The following is an 18290-nucleotide window of genomic DNA, read 5'->3' on the forward strand; positions in this document are numbered from 1 at the left end:
CTGGTATCGTGACAACCCTATCCCATAGTCTATCTCCCCAAATGAAAAAAAACAGCGGAATAGGAAGAGGATATAAAGAAAAAAAAAAATCACACAACACATCAGCTTCTTAGTACCTTCATCTGTGCAAGTTGTTGTTGCTGCTGCTGTTGCTGCAGACGCCTTAAAGCTTCCTGTTGCTGCTGCCTTTGTCTCTGAAGTTCTTTTTGCCTCTGAGCCTCTTCTCGCTTCTTGTGCTCCTCCTCTTCTTGCCGTAAGCGTGCTTCTTCCAGAAGTCGCTTAGCAGCCTCCTCCTCTTCCCGTGCCCACCTTGCTGCCTCCTCCTAGTAAAGGTGTAAATTCAAAATATGAATGCATACATTTTTAATTACATATTTGAGATTTAAATTTTCATTAAAAAACATACAAAAACAAACCTCCGCCCTGCCCCCAAAATACAAAAAAATTACACACAATCTGCTCATTTTAATTATAACCTGGTGCAATATTAACAAACTTTGTTCAGTACACAAACGACCGCAAGGTGCCGATGGCAGTCATGGCAGCCTGGGGGCCTACTATTAAGCTCTGATAGAAGCCATAAGCAAAATACAATGCAATTCATAAGTAGTATCTGTAACTATTATAATGTAACATTTAACCTACAGGGTATACCCTCCAACAACAACAAAAGGAATTTAAAAGCTATCAAAAAAAGTAGTATGTACTCAAAAATGGTAGCAATAAAAACTACAGCTCACCCCACTAAGCAGTCCTCACACAGCTCCATCAGTGGAAAAAAAGTTATGGGTCTCAGAATATGGCACAAAACAAATCACATTGAGCCGCAAAATAATGTTAACGTGCCATTTTTACCACTCTGTAAATGCCGGAAAAAAGAAAAAAAAAAAATGGGAGGAATTGTGTTTTTTTTCCCCTTTACAACCCACAAAATAATTTTTTCAAAGTTTCCTAGTACATTATATGGTACATTAAATGGTGTAATTAAGAACTAAAAATGGCTAAGTTAAGGCTTTTGGTAAGAAAAAAAAACAAAACTAAAAATGGCGACGGGAAGGGTTTATAGAGGTATTCCCATCTAATAATGCTACGGCATATCACTAGCAATATGATATAACTTACTATTGTGGGAAAATCCATTTAATTGAAATAATAAAATGTAAATTTTACAAAAAAGTAAAACCACAGGAACAGACCGCACTGAAATCAGCCACATATCCTTTTATAATGGTCAGAGCTTTATATTTCTGATACAGCGCTCTGAAACTGTACAGGAAGAGGGTTAAATTATACTGCATATTATTTATTCATTGAACTCAATAAACACAGTATGCAGTATGCTCCATCTAGTGGCAGCTGTAAGTAGCTAGTAGTTTATAATATGTAATATGTACAAGGTCTATGTAGGAGACTTGGAATTCTGTATAAGAAAAACAGAGCTCTGGCGGCTATAAAGATATATTTAGAAATTGGACATTGTTCAAACCCAGATTTGAGGGGAGGAAGAGTGTCATCATGTCAAAGGAACACTACGACGGAACCCTAACGGGCCCCATTATAAGTCAATGGAATCTGTCGGGGCGCTGAGAGTATCCGTTGTACGACGGATCCTGCGGATCAATGTGGCTTTGATTCATAACAGAAGTTACAACGCAAGTGTGAACATACCCCTAATCCAAACAGAACTTTTGTCCTATTTAGGTTAAAAAGAGGACCTGTCACCTCGCCTGAGATGTCTGTTTAGTAAATAATTGTGTTTCCCATGAAACAACAATTCTGGAGCATTTTTCTTATAACTCTACATTGTACCATCCCTCTGTTATTACTCCTAGATAGTTATGAATACATTTACAACGGAGTGTTACCAGTTGTGGGTGTGTCCCTATACAGACTGACACTGTCCAATCAGAGCTGACAGAGTGATACTGTGTAAGAATGGGAACACCCAGTTGTCAATTTATTTCTAGAAGGTATAACACACAAATTGCACTACGCAGAGTTCTAGGGAAAGATATTCTAGAATTGTTATTTTATGGGGAATACAAGTATTTACTGAAATAGACATGTCAGGAGAGGTGACCGCTCCTCTTTAAAAACGGAAGTCGTGTTCAAACGGCGAGACTCATTAAGTGTATCATTTGGAATGCGGAGCTGCAGCTGTCTAGAAGTATATAGTTTAGACTGGGTTAACAGACTGCTGTACCTGCTTCTTTTTTCTCTTCTCTTCTTCCCGTTTTTTCTCTTCCTCTTTTCTCCTTCTTTCTTCTTCTATCCTCTTCCTCTCTTCCTCAAGTCTCCTCCTCTCCTCTTCTTGTCTCCTCCTCTCCTCTTCCTGCCTCCTCTTTTCCTCCAGGAGCCTTCGTTCTTCCTCCCTTTTTCTCTCCTCCTCTTCAATTTGCCTCCGGATTGCTAACTCCTGTTCTCTCTGTCGCCGCAGGGCTTCCTCCTGAAAGTTTAAACGTGTGGTTTGACATTTTAATTGTAATATTGTATTTTTGGGTCAGTTGGTTGGACAGGTTGGGACACGGCCCTTAACATTACCCAGGAATAACATTCTGCAGACTTGTGTAATGTAGTTTAATATATTATGCCAATACACATTTATTATTACTGCTGTCTCTTTAAATGTATGGTGCTCTACACTAGACTGCTGAGAAGAATAGGTTGGTTGATGTGGATTCCTATTTTTCTTTAACACATTTAATGGATTAATTTTTACCTGATGTAATCTGTCTATGTAAGACTTAAAGGGGTAGTCCAGGATGATAAAAAACATGGCTGCTTTCTAATAAAAACTGTGCCCCACCTGTGCACAGGTCGTGTCTGGTATTGCAGCTACTTCAGTAGAGCCAAGCTGCAATACCAGACAACCCATGGACAGGTGTGGCGAGGTTTCCAGCATAAAGCAGCCACGTTTTTATAATCCTGGACAACCCCTTTAGGGACCTTGTCAATACGTGGCTGTACATTGATAATTTTGGTATATGTAATATTCCACAATGTAGATTGTTGGTTCTTTGTGGAGGTGTTTTTTTTTTTTTTTTGGAAAGTTTGCTTTTACAACAAAAATAAAAAATGAAAACCACAGAACAAAATTCTTAATAAAAATTGACAAGTTTAAAAAAAAAATAAATAATAATTAGCTGTATTTTAACAGTTAAAAAAAAATAGAATTTTTGAGCTCTCCCTAAAAAAAAAAAATGTCTCCTCCAGTTCTGGGGGAAACGGACCATGGATATATGCAGTTGCCACTTGGAGGCTGGACACTAAAATTTTTTAAAAAAGTGGCCCTTACTACAGGATATAACTCTCCTACAGACACTGAGCTATTCCGTTTGTCCGCAATCAGTAGGAAAAGCAAAAACAAGGTAAGAAAAGGTAAGTCAAAATGAGGGAGGACAATCTCCCCAACTGACAACCATGAGAATCTTATACAAACAAATGGGTGTGAGCCGTGTCCCTCAGCCAACTGGACAAGAAAAGGATTTTACGATGAGCGCTCAATAAATCCTGTTTTCTCGTTCGTAACATTGGGGGGGGGACAGACTGTGGAATGTTCCAGAGCAGTCCACAGGTGTGTAAACCAGAGAAAAGAAATGGCCACATTTTTCACAGGAGCCTGCAAGACCTTCCGACCAATAGAAGCATTTTGCAGAGGCAAAGGTATGCGCCTCATAGAACTTGACAAAAGTGTGCAAGGAAGAACATGTAGCTGCCTTGCACACCTGAAGAGCAAAAGCCATCCGAATCCTTCGAGCCATAGTGGCCTTGGAGGCTGCCAAGCCGAAACGAACTTAAGCAAAAAAGAGGGCACCGTACGGAGCACGGACTTATCCTGATGAAGACTCAGGAATGGAGAGCAAGACAAAGCCACAAGTTCAGAAACTGCCCGGATGGAAGTCACTGCTACCAGAAAAACTACCTTCCAGGAAAGAGGACAAAGGAAGACTTCACGAAAAGGTTCACATAGTGCCGATTGTAGAACCTCCAAAACTTGATTGAGATCAGAAAAAAAAGTCGAGGGCAATAAGGGGGAACCGCGTGAGCAACCCTCTAAAGAAAGGTCTTGATGTTTTACTTAGAAGCAATATCCAACCTGCCCAATCTGGTGCAAATTTGGTCGAAGACCTCTTGGTGGAGGGACCACTCCCCGGTGACCAACTATTCGCAACTTAGAAAGTCTGTAAGGTGTACTGCCGACAGAGCAGGAACATGACATTTCGCCCAGGCAAGAATCTTTGCTGCCTCGGCCATCACTGCTGCGCTCTGGTGATTAAGATAAGCTACAGCAGTGACATTGGCCATTTGGACTCGCATCAGATGGCCAGACAGGAGCGATGTCCAGTGCAGCAGACAACGTTAGATTGCTTTTAACTTCAGCAGGTTGATGGGGAGAGATGATTCCTATGTGGACCACAGCCCCAGAGCCATGAGGTTCCAAAAATTTCCTCCCCACCCCCTGAGAATGGCATCCGTGTAGAGGATCTGCAAGTTCAGCGGTAGAAAGGAGTGACAGTGGGGAACAGCCGGGGTGACTGCCACCCTAGTGGGAGACTTGATCAAAATGTCATCAAGGTACGAGGCGACCAACACCCCCCTGGTCTGAAAGAGCGTCATCACCACAGACAGGATGTCTGTGAAAACTCTCGAGGCTGTAGCCAGGCCAAACAGAAGAGCAACAAATTGGTAATACAGAGGCAGCACTGCAAAGCGCCAGAAGTGCTGGCGAGACTGGCAAATAGGAACATGCAACTACCCACTAAAAAGAAACTCCCCGTTTCATGGAAGCGATGACTGATCAGAGGGCTTTCCATGCGGAAACTGTGGACCTTGACCATATTCATTGAGAGGCTTAAGGTCTAGGAAGGACCGAACAGTCCTTTTTTTGGCATGACAAAAGATTGTAGTACCCCCGAAGAATTTGGGTAGGGGGCACCTGAATAAGAGTCGATTGTTTGAATAAAACGTGGCCAACCTGGAGGGTTTCTGAGGAACAACGGAATGGAAGAAACGCTCTGGGGGGGGATGGTAAATTTGATTTTGTATCTGGAAAATACCACTTCTTGTGCCTGGGCAGCCGAAATATGGGAGAGTCAGACGTCCTTGAAGTGCAAAAGTCTGCCTCCCACCTGAACGGAATCGAGCTGGGGCACACCTTCAGGCTGAGTTGGACTTACCAGTTCCGGCCTTGGCAGACTGAGGATGGTGTCGCCAGGAGGATCAAGCCTTAAAGAAAGGATGGGACTTCTGGACCTGGTGGGACGGTTAACTAGAAGACAGTGTGTGGGAGAAACCATCAAAGGATCGAAACAAGGACATTACTTCTTCACAGTGGCGCTCAATTAGACCCTGTTCTAGGGGAGGTGAGTGCTTTTGCCACCAGTAGCCTCCGAGATTATTTAGTCCAGTCTGGTAGCGAAGAGACAGGAACTTGAAAAGGGCATTTGGTCAGGGACCACTTGGAAGCTTTATCTCATTAGCCAGGTTGTCCTGCTGATAGCAATGGTAGAGGCCGAAATCCGAGCCACCAGTTGGCCAGCGCGAAGAGAAGCCTTGCACAGGTACTTGGACGCATTAGAGAGAAGATGGGACAGATTAACCAAATCCTCCTGAGGAGGCCATAATGGAATCTTTGTGCCCTTTCACTGGTAGCTCTGCTGAGACAGGTTGAGGCAAAAATAGGACATAAGGCATAGCCAGAGGCCCCAAAGGCAGACTTTGCAAAGAATTCCACACAGCGATCCAGAGGATCCTTAAAGGAAGTTGCGTCCACCATAAGCAAAGTAGTAGTTTTGGTCAGGCAGGAAACCAGAGGGTAAAATCGCAGGAGACTTATGGCACTTGGAAGAAAACTGTTCCTGAAAGGGAAAGACAATACCCAACTGGCTAGAGTGAGTAAGCTTCTAGTTTAGGTGTTTCCATACCTTGGAAACTATGCAATCAAATTCAGAATGTACAGGTAAGGCTGCCAGTTACCATTGAGGTTGAAGGAAGAAAACTGATAAAGGCAAAGGAGAGGGCACGGCATCGGTGACCTGCAAGGTGTCACAGAACGCCTAAATAAGCACCTCAACTGAAGTGGATAGTTGGGAAGACCCCCTTGTTATCCGAATCAGAAAGTCCTCCGTCTGATAAGACCCCCCTGGGGAGAGCGGAGGCGCAAGACCGCACCTCCTGAGGGAGGGGGTTGAGGCAGAAGAGGCCAGTGAAAGTAAAGTCAGTCTAAAGGATCTGGCCCGTTTCTGGGGCCTGCCACGTGAGGAAGATATGGACGGAGAGTCCAGAGGTAGGTGGTCAGAAGGGAAAACCTTCATGACCATCATGGACTAGGTGAGGTCTGCTAGGTTACCAATGGTCCTAGAAAGAGAATGGGCCCAGTCCAAATCAAAACCTACAATACCAGGTGTTGGAAATATTGGGGGTGGCGAGGGTGCAGGAGCTACAGGCGCTTGGCCAGATGGTCGGCATGCATCACAGAAGGAAGGCGGCTGACCACAGGGAAATTTAGTGCTGCATTTAGAGCAGGCATAATGGACTGTGATGGTTGTGTGTCAAGAAGGTTATCTCTAAGGCTGGGTTCACACGAGCACATGAACATCCGTAATGGACGGACGTATTTCGGCCGGAAGTCCCGGACCGAACTCAGTGCAGGGAGCCGGGCTCCTAGCATCGTAGTTATGTACGATGCTAGGAGTCCCTGCCTCTCCGTGGAACTACTGTCCCGTACTGAAAACATGATTACAGTACGGGACAGTTGTCCTGCAGAGAGGCAGGGACTCCTAGCATTGTACATAACTACGATGCTAGGAGCCCGGCTCCCTGCACTGAGTTCGGTCCGGGACTTCCGGCCGAAATACGTCCGTCCATTACGGACGTTCATGTGCTTGTGTGAACCCAGCCTTACGGTCAGACATTGAAGTAGAGGGGGTCTCTAACCCCCAACTTTTATTATAGTGCGTGGTGTAGACGGCCAATCAATCCACTCAGGTACTGCCCAGCAAGAGACTACATCAACTAGGTCTGCTAGGAAAACCACTCCTACAGTGAGCAAAAAAAAAAAAAAATGAAAACCCAAAACCAAAAAAACACTCAGGGACTGTAGTGAGAAAAAGAGGCCTAGACCAGTCCTACCCAGTTACAGAAGTATTTGCACGTGTCCAAAGGGCAAAAACAGCAAAACACGGTCAAGAGGTCCTGTGTCCCCAGCAGTGTCTTTCGGAACGAACCGCTGTGATTGGCCACCAGTAGTCACGTGCACCTGTACAGCCAGAGGAGAGATGCTGAATGCCCATGAGAGGAGAGGGAAAAGCACACGTAGCGCTATTGGATGAGCGGAGGACCCGTCCTCCGTTGTAAAGACATACACGACTGCAAAATGATGTCGCCAGCACTAACCAGCAGAAAATGGTTAGAAGGAGGAAATAAAAAAAATAAAGTTAGGGGGCTGCAAAAACCTAAAGAAGAAGCGACCAGTGCATGGGACCCCAGGTAGTGTGTTCTGTCACTGAAATACAAGTGGAGGCCTGGAGGGGGGGGGTTGTTGTACCACTCACCCTTCATCCTACATCTCCCAGATGTGTGGCCAGCAGGAGCACCCCCTGAGTGGTTTACACAATGGTAGGAAAAGACACTGGTGGCAGAAGTTGCAACAGGTGACCCTTAGGCTGGTGGGTGACCGAGGAGCTGACACACTTGTCTTCATAGGCAGGGAGAGAGCAGCGCATTTGTAATATGACACCGTGCGCCTGCCTTGGAGGGGACAACAGGGAGATATAGGTCAACCCTGTTTCTTAGGTAAGAAATAAAAAAGTAAACGAACATTAAAGGAAAACGGTAAGACTGCTGCAATAGCAGGTGTCGGCCTCCTACAGACTAAACTAACATGGCACCTATAGAGATTACGTCCTCGACCAATATAAAAGTAAAAAAATATATTCAACTTTATTGATAAACATTAAAAACATGTATAATAGTTAAAACAGACAAGGTACAGTCCGCATAAAAGCAAAAAGGAAAACGCACGTCAGGTGTGGTGGGTACGAATGGTTACTGGTCTTAGCCATTTACTTTCTAAATTATTGTATTGCTTGTAGAATGTCCAGGCTACTTTTATGTATTGTCTTGTTACATTTTTTTACTTCATTGCTTTTACATTCGGTCATTCTTCCCCTACTTTCACTACTTGACTTTTAGGTCTGGTGGACAATAAAAAAAAAAACTAGTTTTTACCACTTTATGTGACCAGATATTTGTCCATCATACTCACCTGTTGCTTTTATGTGGTCTGTACCTTGTCGGTTTTAACCATTATGCATTTTTAATGTATATCAATCAAGTTTATATATTTTTTTTACTGTATATGGGTCGAGCACGTAATATCTCTATAGGTGCCATGTTTGATTTAGGCGGGAGGTCTAAGACCCAGAATTACTAAACTTATCCTTTGTTAGGAGCATTGCATTGCATCAGTGCTATAAGACTCTAAGTGAAGACTGAATAGCTCAGTGTCTGTGGGTGGGGTATATATCCTGTAGGAGGGGCCACTTTTTTTCAAAATCTTAGCATCAAGCCTCCTAGTGGCAACCGCATAAGCCCACGGTCTGTGTTCCCCAATGTAACGAACGATAAAGCCAAGAAAATAAACATAAAATAAAAAAACCTGGTACAAGCAAGTCTATATTTTCTCTCTCTTGCATATGGTCAATAAGGCATAAAGACCCCTGGCTTCCAAGCGCCAAACATCATTAGCTTTTAGCCTAGAGATCTCCTCCTCTCCCCAAACTAAATTTTCACAGCACTCCCATCTTGGGGTTCTCTTCATCTCAAGGACAATGTAAACAAGGAATAGGAGCCCCGGGATTTTAGCCATTAATTACATGCACACGTGTCACAGCTCCCCACCAATGTCTGACACACCTCTGTCATGATCAAAAGTTTACCAAAGCCATATACTTCAAATATAATACCTGTTTGCGACGTGCCAGTTCTAGCTCCTCTTTTCTTTTTCTTTCCTCCTCTTCAAGGCGCCTGTGTTGTTGTTCTTCCTCTTCTTGCTTCTTCGCCCTCAACTCTGCCTTCCTCCTTTCCTGTTCAATCTACAAAATTATTATAAATAGAATAAGGTCCTATATAGAAATATTGAAACAAGGTTTAATACAGCCTTGTGAAGTGGACACAGGGAGCAAAGTAATTATAAACTTTGTAAAACACTGCTGAATATAATGGCACTAAATATATAATAAATGTAGTGAATGTAGTAAAAAAAAAAAAAAAGTGGTATGTGAAAGATTAGTAGAAAAAAGTGAACAGAAAGCAGATCCATTCAGGGAAGAAGAGCTAGAGTGTACAGAAGATGGCTCATCCAAAGACTTGCTGATTGTGCGGTCTCCCTCAATGATCAACCGTTATCACTCGAGGAAGAGGCCGGTGAGTTCTTTTTTTCCCTACAGCACCGAAAATAAAATGTTAACACGATGAAATCCATGGGACATACGTGTAAGGGCTACTCTACACGTACACAAATGGATGGACATTTCCATCTTTGCGATTATTCCCCATCAGGTCAAGGGGTGTCCCAGTAGGGCATATGGACAGTGACAACCCCTGTAAGGAAATATTGGTAGGTTGTATTGATAGAGCAGTGGGTTTTCTCTTGCAGTATCTATAATGTGAATAATATTCCCTGGACATTTGTTGGTTGAATCTATTTTTACATCGCATAATCTAAACAGCATTGTTTATCTTAATCACATGCTTACATTCAATTTATAGTCCATATCATTAGTCCACCAGTCTATGCTTTTTCATTCATTAAAAAAACGTAAAAAGATAAATAAATATATATGACTGGGCTGATCGTGCCCAAGGCATATAAAACAGGACTATTTATGGAAGTGGGTGGCTTGGGTAAAGGGGTTTCATTTTGAAGATTCTATGGCCTCTGCTTGAATATTTGCCACAGGCAGATGTTCTTTAATATGAAGGAAATCTTAATTTAATGAGCGTGCGTTAATTTATTTTTAACGTATGGCAAATACATAGATAATGAACGAGTGCAAACAAAACAATTTTCAATATCACCATTGATCATTATGTGTACGTGCTTTGTTTAACCAGGTAAAGAGTGCCAAGCCCTAAGATTCATAGATTTAGAGTGGAGACGTTCAAGGGGAAAAAAAAAAGAATTACGACAGAAATTCTACCCTATTCCAAATTCCCACATTTGGTGCAGATAATGCAGTGTGAATGTACCCTGGGTCAGTCCAGGAGCTAGGAAAGTGACAGTGTTTCTGGGGCTATCACTTTCCTCCACACAAAAATAATTAGACATTGTTCACCCCGACTAGTTGGTGAAATTCAGAGCTTTGATAATTTGCCTGTTATTTACAAACATAAACCTCATATGGAGCTATAGGAAACGCGTCAGGGATGTCCCGCCGCCTTTGCCATTTGCACTGGCTGTACATCTGCTAGCAGCTATACTTTGTTCATCTCCAGTGGTGTCAGGATTTGATAGGGGTGATTTGGGAGAGAAAGTTGCGTTGAATGCGGAGGATATGCTTCTGTTTCTGGCAGATGTACAGATGTCCTTTACGACTGCCATGGATCTCAGAGCAATTTAGTCATCACTCTGACCTTACCATTAATTGGTCTAAAGTTGTGGTAATGCCTGTAGATAAATCACCTGTAGATTTCGACCTTAGTCATAACACTGCAGTGTGTATCCTCTTTCAAATACTTAGGGATAGTCATTTCTACGTCATTACAGGATGTTAAACTGAACTTGGACCCCTTACTACTCCAATTCAAAGACAAATTCAAATAGGCAGGGCTAATTTGCTCAAAATGATCTGGATGCCTCATCTCTTGTACCTATTGCACAACTCTTCGGTGTGTGGCTACCTTTAATGGGGTTTTCACATTGCTGTGGATATGTCAAATGTTCCTGATGGGATAGCTGAACCATAGCTTTCAGTTAGCATTACCATCGATTTCAATGGTAAGGCCTCATTCACACGACAGGGTTTCCCGTCCGGGTGCCGGCCGTTCATAAATCGGCTGGCACCCGGCTGCATTAGGAATAATAGACCCCTAATGGGGCTACTCAGACCGATTTTTTGACGGCCGGGAAAACCGGCCGTCAAAAAATAGGGCATGCTCTATTTTCGGCCGGGTACCCGGCCGCCCGGCTCCCATAGAAGTCTATGGGGCCGGGTAATACACGGCCATCACCGGAATGTGTCCCGAGTGATGGCCGGGTTTCCCGGAGCTTGCGCTCTATCTCCTCCTCCTCACAGCGCATGTGAGGAGGAGGAGTTTATGCCATTCGGACGAATGGCTACGCTGGAGACTGTGTGGCAGGGTCGGGGTGTACAGCAGGTAGAAGGGAGCGCTGCGCTGGCTCCCTTCCCCTGCTTGTTAAAAGCGCCCTGGCCCGGCGACCCCTTCCATGGCGCCGCTAGCAGCTGCTGCTGCTACTACTGTAGCGACGCCACTATAGCAGAGCGGGGAGGTATCTCCCCACTCTGCTATGTGCTAGCCCCACTTTAGCTCCTTGAAGGAGCGGAATCCCCGTGTTTTCGGGGATTCCGCTCCTGGACAGAGCGCTTGATGTCTCTGTCCATATCTAGGCAGTGACATCAGGGGAAACTCCTGAAGCGGAATCCCCGAACACATGGGGATTCCCCTTCAGGAGTTGCCGCTGATGTCACTGTCCAGATCTGCCCGGCCCGGAACGGATGTAAAACTTTATGCAAACCGGCCGGGCAAAATGGCCGATTTTACCGGCCGACACTCTGGCTCGGTCGGGACCCGGTCGTGTGAATCCCGCCTAATACTTCCGTTGCTAATGGTTTCCGTTCGCCTCTGTTCCGTAAGGTTCCCATTTTGACGGAATAGCGCAGTCGATTGCGCTATTGATTCTGTAAAAAACAACGGAAACCTTATGGAATGGAGACAATCGGAAGCTATTGGCAACGGAAGCATTTCCATTGAAATAGTTTGCCTTTCCGTTGATGGGTTCCCCTGACGGAACCCAATGCTGATGTGAACAGGCCCTTAATGGTTGTTTAGAAATGTAATTTGGTGTAGAAGTCATGCGTGTATCAAATTGGAAACATTTCAGAATGGTGGGTTGGCTGTCCCCAACCCGTGGATTTATTTCTTGTCCTCCCGACTGCAGCATTTTAGGAGTTGAGAAAATGGGAGTACTGCTGACTCAGTACATATATTACTGCAGTACTTTTTAGGTGCATCACATCTATAGGAGGCTCTAGAAGCCAACGAATTTCAGAGTCACTCCAAGAGACTACGTCTATCTACGATTCATAAGGTATGTGGAAAGTGAAGGATATTCTTTACAATAAAGCTTTGTTCAGCCCTATGGAATACTCCTTGGTCTTGAGATCTATATTGTATAAGGATTTCATAACAGGAGGCAGCTGAGTATCAGGTGTGTGTCACATACACTGCAGGATTTGAAGACATTTGCCCAGCTCCAATTGGAATTTGCCCTACTGAGCTACCAGTTTTAGAGATACCTTCTGTTACGGCATGCATTTGAAGCAGAAAAATGACAACATAATATGCAATCAACTCCTAATCATGCAGCGGCTGCGAGTGCTCTTCTGGTTTGATGTCTTTGCTATATGCCACCCACTGTGCTTGAGGGAGAAATGGGAAAGTGATTTGGGTGCAATAGAAGAGAAGCACTGGAAAGAGGTTTTGCAGATGGTCCCTAAACTAAACTATCTCTTAGTGAGGAACACAGGCTTTCCCATTTGTTTCTTCTGTTACTTACTCTGTTGTTTCCTTATAATACTGGGTTACAAAATAGCCTCATCTGCCATAGATGTCAAACAGAACCGGCTGACCTACTACACTTGATGGGTAAATTCTCGAAATGGACTAGGTACCGGGACAATATTATATCACTCGTTAACTAAGTCGATCAGGTTTCGTTACCGTTAAACCCCGTTATGTGTGTATTGGGATATCTGGAGGAAGTCCTGGTGACTGAACATATTAGGCTAGATGTATCCTGCATGCTCTCTACATGGCGCAAAACTTATTGCACAGCACCGGTTGGATGTAAAAACCTGCGCAATACATGCATTTAATGCCAAGGTCAACTGGCTGGTCACAATGGAAAAAGGGGGTTCAGTTATAAAGGGGCTCCCTTAATAAATTTGAGCACGTGGGCTGCCTGGTTATAGACCGTTCAGGCTTTGCTCCCCTATCATTCATCAGGGACAGAATCCTTGGAGGCTTAAACAATTAACATATTTGTTCTGTCTTTCAAGACTATTTGATTTAAAACATACACACTTTTTGTTACTTGACACAAATAATGTTATTTGTAACATTGTCTTCTAATTTATACTGCCACATTGGCAAAACGTAAAACTATTTTAAAGAGATAATTTAGCTCAAAAACCTTGGCTGCTTTTGCCTTCTCCAGCTGCTCTCTGGATGGTCCCTGAGATGCGGACTCCACAGGCAGGTCCCACACACTGCTTCCTTCCCACACTGTAATCAAAGGTATAGTCTTAAAGGAGAAGTAATGACACTACATAAAGACATGGTAAATCAAAGGGTGCTATTTAAGGGCTTAACAAGACATGCCACCAAAAAAAGGAATGCAATTGAAAGCAAGAAAACCTACCCCCAAAAAACTTTCCATGCACATACTCAGCTACACAAAGCAGTACAAATTACATGTTAACTTTGTTGTGCGATACCAAATTTATATAGATTTTAATTTTTTCTAGTTCGTAGCATTTGGGGACACAGACCATTGGTATATGCTGTTGCCACTAGGAAGCTTGACACAGAGTATGAAAAGTGTTGACTCCTATAGTATACACCCCACCTAAAGGCACTGGCTAGTTCAGTATTCACTTAGTGTCCGTAGGAGGCAAACTCCTCTATGCTTAGCAGGCTGCCTTTTTTTCAGTTAATTTTTTCTTTTTGTAAGCATGCCGTTGTCCCCCTGCCAAAAGAGAAATGGGTCAAATACGTCAGCCCCTCTGTTTCCCACCAGCCTAAGGATCACCTTATTTCCACCTGCTCCCCACCAGTGTCTTTTTACTAGAGCAGTGGTTCCCAACCGGTGTGCCGCGGTACCCTGGGGTGCCGTGAGATCCGTCCAGGGGTGCCGCAACACTCTCAGCCACTGCAAAAAAATATCCTGTGCAGGGTCAGTATTTATTATATAGTTTTCTAGCAATTGTGTGATAACTGGAGCCAGGGGAATGCTGGGAGTTGTAGTGCTCTCCTCTTATACATCCTCCCTGTAATGTCCTCTGATGTCCCATAATAACAGCCTGGACATGCTGGAAGTTGTAGTTCTTCCGCTTGTACCACCTCCTTGCAATGTCCTCTGATATCCCATAACGACATACTGGACATGAAGGGAGTTTTGTAGTTCTTTCCTCTTATACCGCCTTATTTATTCCTTCCCCAGGAGTAAGCACACTTTCTGTCTGTGATGGTCACTTTACAAGAGGGTGGGGGGGCTGATGTTCATTTTACTGTGAGAGGCTGATGGTCATTTTACTGTGAGTGAGGGGCTGATGGTCATTTTACTGTGAGTGAGGGGCTGATGGTCATTTTACTGTGAGTGAGGGGCTGATGGTCATTTTACTGTGAGTGAGGGGCTGATGGTCATTTTACTGTGAGTGAGGGGCTGATGGTCATTTTACTGTGAGAGGCTGATGGTCATTTTACTGTGAGGGGCTGATGGTCATTTTACTGTGAGTGAGGGGCTGATGGTCATTTTACTGTGAGTGAGAGGCTGATGGTCATTTTACTGTGAGTGAGGGGCTGATGGTCATTTTACTGTGAGTGAGGGGCTGATGGTCATTTTACTGTGAGTGAGGGGCTGATGGTCATTTTACTGTGAGTGAGGGGCTGATGGTCATTTTACTGTGAGTGAGGGGCTGATGGTCATTTTACTGTGAGTGGCGGGCTGATGGTAATTTTACTGTGAGTGGGGGGCTGATGGTCATTTTACTGTGAGGGGCTGATGGTAATTTTACTGTGATTGGCGGGCTGATGGTCATTTTACTGTGAGTGGGGGGCTGATGGTCATTTTACTGTGAGGGGCTGATGGTCATTTTACTGTGAGTGAGGGGCTGATGGTCATTTTACTGTGAGCGAGGGGCTGATGGTCATTTTACTGTGAGTGGGGGGCTGATGGTCATTTTACTGTGAGGGGCTGATGGTCATTTTACTGTGAGTGGGGGGCTGATGGTCATTTTACTGTGAGTGGCGGGCTGATGGTCATTTTACTGTGAGTGGGGGGCTGATGGTCATTTTACTGTGAGGGGCTGATGGTCATTTTACTGTGAGGGGCTGATGGTCATTTTACTGTGAGCGAGGGGCTGATGGTCATTTTACTGTGAGCGAGGGGCTGATGGTCATTTTACTGTGAGCGAGGGGCTGATGGTCATTTTACTGTGAGGGGCTGATGGTCATTTTACTGTGAGGGGCTGATGGTCATTTTACTGTGAGGGGCTGATGGTCATTTTACTGTGAGTGGGGGGCTGATGGTCATTTTACTGTGAGGGGCTGATGGTCATTTTACTGTGAGTGGGGGGCTGATGGTCATTTTACTGTGAGGGGCTGATGGTCATTTTACTGTGAGTGGGGGGCTGATGGTCATTTTAGGCCTCATGCACACGAACGTAAAAACTCCCGTTATTACGGGTCGTAATCACGACCCGTAATAACGGGCTCATAGACTTCTATTGGCCGCGGGTACCTTCCCGTTTTCTTTCGGGAAGGTGCCCGTTCCGTTAAAAAAGATAGAACATGTCCTATTTCTGGCCGTAATAACGGCACGGACAGTCCATAGAAGTCTATGGAGCTCTCGTAATAACGAGTGGCTACATGTGTGCACCCGTCATTACGGCAGCGTTGCTAAGCGACGTCAGTAAATAGTCACTGTCCAGGGAGCTGAAAGAGTTAACTGATCGGCAGTAACTCTTTCAGCACCCTGGACAGTGACTACCGATCAGTATAAACCTGTAAAAAATAAAAATAAAAGACGTTCATACTTACCGACAACTTCATGCTTCCTCCAGTCCGGTCTCCCGCCCGTTGCCTTGGTGACGCGTCTCTCTCGACATCCGGCCCGACGTCCTGGATGACGTTTCAGGCCATGTGACCGCTGCAGCCAATCACAGGCTGCAGCGGTCACATGGACTGCCGCGTCATCCAGGGATGTCGGGCTGGATGTGAAGAGAGGGACGCGTCACCAAGACAACGGCCGGTAAGTATGAATTTCTTTAACTTTTATTACAGAAAAGGCTGTCCCTTCTCTCTATCCTGCATTGATAGAGAGAAGGGGCTGCCGATTAGTGCAGTGCTATTTTGCCGCCAAAAACGTGCTCGTAAATACGGGTGGAATACGTGCGACACCGGACCCATATTTACGAGCACGGGTTCGTAAATACTGGTGCAAAACGGGTGGAATACGTGTGACACCGGACCCGTATTTACGCCAGTATTTACGGGTGGGAAAAAATACGGTCGTGTGCATGAGGCCTTACTGTGAGGGGCTGATGGTCATTTTACTGTGAGGGGCTGATGGTCATTTTACTGTGAGGGGCTGATGGTAATTTTACTGTGAGTGAGGGGCTGATGGTCATTTTACTGTGAGGGGCTGATGGTCATTTTACTGTGAGTGAGGGGCTGATGGTCATTTTACTGTGAGTGAGGGGCTGATGGTCATTTTACTGTGAGTGAGGGGCTGATGGTCATTTTACTGTGAGTGAGGGGCTGATGGTCATTTTACTGTGAGTGAGGGGCTGATGGTCATTTTACTGTGAGGGGCTGATGGTCATTTTACTGTGAGGGGCTGATGGTCATTTTACTGTGAGTGAGGGGCTGATGGTCATTTTACTGTGAGTGAGGGGCTGATAGTCTGAGTGGTTTCCGCCTCTGACCACCCACTGAAATTAATAGGAGGCAGAAAAAAAAAACTGCGGCGCTCGTTTGGAGTGCTTTTTTGCATTAGCTTCAACAGCTGAAAAAAAAAAAACTGCAGGCAAAAAAAGTGGGAAAAAAACGCTGTCAGCTCAAAATTTGCTTAAAGATTTTTTTTCTGCCTTACAAAAAAAACGCTGTGTAAACATATCCTAAGGGTGTAGTCCTTGTTTTTAGGTGCCTCGAGCCAGAAAAGTTTAGGGAACTCTGCACTAGAGAGTGGCAGACAGAAAAGGTGTCCCTGCTGGTTGTACATGCCTGGAAGCTGCTAAAGATTTGATCAAAGAGGAATCCCTTAAGTATGGGGTCGCTTTATCCTTCTTCCTCATTCCTGCCTAAGCTCTGTAGCCGCCATCTTGTTTTCAGCCCGCCCGCAACGGATTTTCATAATATTTTTGGGCAGGGCAGGCTCCACCATGACGGTTTCCGCAGGCTCCAATCAACTGCGGTATCCACAACTTTAGCCCCCCCCCCCCCACAACTTCATGTTGGTGTAGGCCTTACCCAGTTTGTGAAAGGAGCTATGGGCTTTTCCGGCTGCAACAGCTAATGGGCATTATCTCACACTTTTCTCAGATTACTCATTTGAGCTGGCAGGTCAGGTGTTTGACAATATCCAACCGTTGCATTTGGGGGGTGTAGCTTCTCATCCCTTACTACCATATTCACTGGGCACGGAAGCATTTAGTCAGCACTCCCGAGAATATAAGACCTCCTGCCAGTCCTCTTCCTTTACACGACTCCTGTCCTCCTGCAATTATCCGTTGGACCACGGCTGCTGCCCCCTAGGACAGGAACAGCTCTTGGGGGCAGTTTGTTCCAGTCAGGCTCCCTCCTGCAGTTGTCGGAGCTGTGTATCCAGCAGATTTTAGGTGGAATATGCAGCCATTACCTGGCACCTTAGTTGGAGTACTGGTCTGTGTGCAGTACCCGGAGTGGTTTTATTATTGCTTCCCGTCCTCTTTCAGGTAGGAGATAAGTAACCCTCTCTACTGCCATGTCATAATCCGGAGGCAAATCTTCCTATCAAGCGGTAACCATAACGATTCTAAAATTCTCATGCGGTAAGCCTACCCCCTCTTTGCGATGAATGTCAGCCATCAAGCCAACCCGCCATGGTCCTGCCACCCCCAGTGTTGCCCGTGACTATTACCGAAGTAACCGAATCGGGCGCACTCTCTCGGGCCATGGATGACCTCACTAATCTCACCCAGTCTATAGTGGGCCTTCTGATTTGTTTCCCTTACCAGGCCCCTTCAAGTTCTTTGTCAATATCCTCCTCATGTGGTAGGGCCCCTAAG

The 18290-nt window shown here is 44.9% G+C and overlaps 1 protein-coding gene across 4 annotated transcripts in view; it reads right to left on the reverse strand.

Annotated features, from left to right (window-relative positions):
- GIGYF2 (GRB10 interacting GYF protein 2) overlaps positions 1–18290 on the reverse strand; it is a 169083-nt gene that overhangs the window by 14268 nt on the left and 136525 nt on the right. For all 4 annotated transcript variants that reach the window (XM_075861326.1, XM_075861325.1, XM_075861327.1 and 1 more), the window contains 4 exons: positions 13436–13527; positions 8967–9095; positions 2204–2446; positions 117–323 (listed from right to left, as the gene is read on the reverse strand). In XM_075861326.1, coding sequence (XP_075717441.1) covers positions 117–323; positions 2204–2446; positions 8967–9095; positions 13436–13527 — 671 coding nt within the window. The remainder of the gene's footprint in view (positions 1–116; positions 324–2203; positions 2447–8966; positions 9096–13435; positions 13528–18290) is intronic.

This window comes from Rhinoderma darwinii, chromosome 4, assembly GCF_050947455.1.
Source record: "Rhinoderma darwinii isolate aRhiDar2 chromosome 4, aRhiDar2.hap1, whole genome shotgun sequence".
Taxonomy (NCBI): Eukaryota; Metazoa; Chordata; class Amphibia; order Anura; family Rhinodermatidae; genus Rhinoderma; species Rhinoderma darwinii.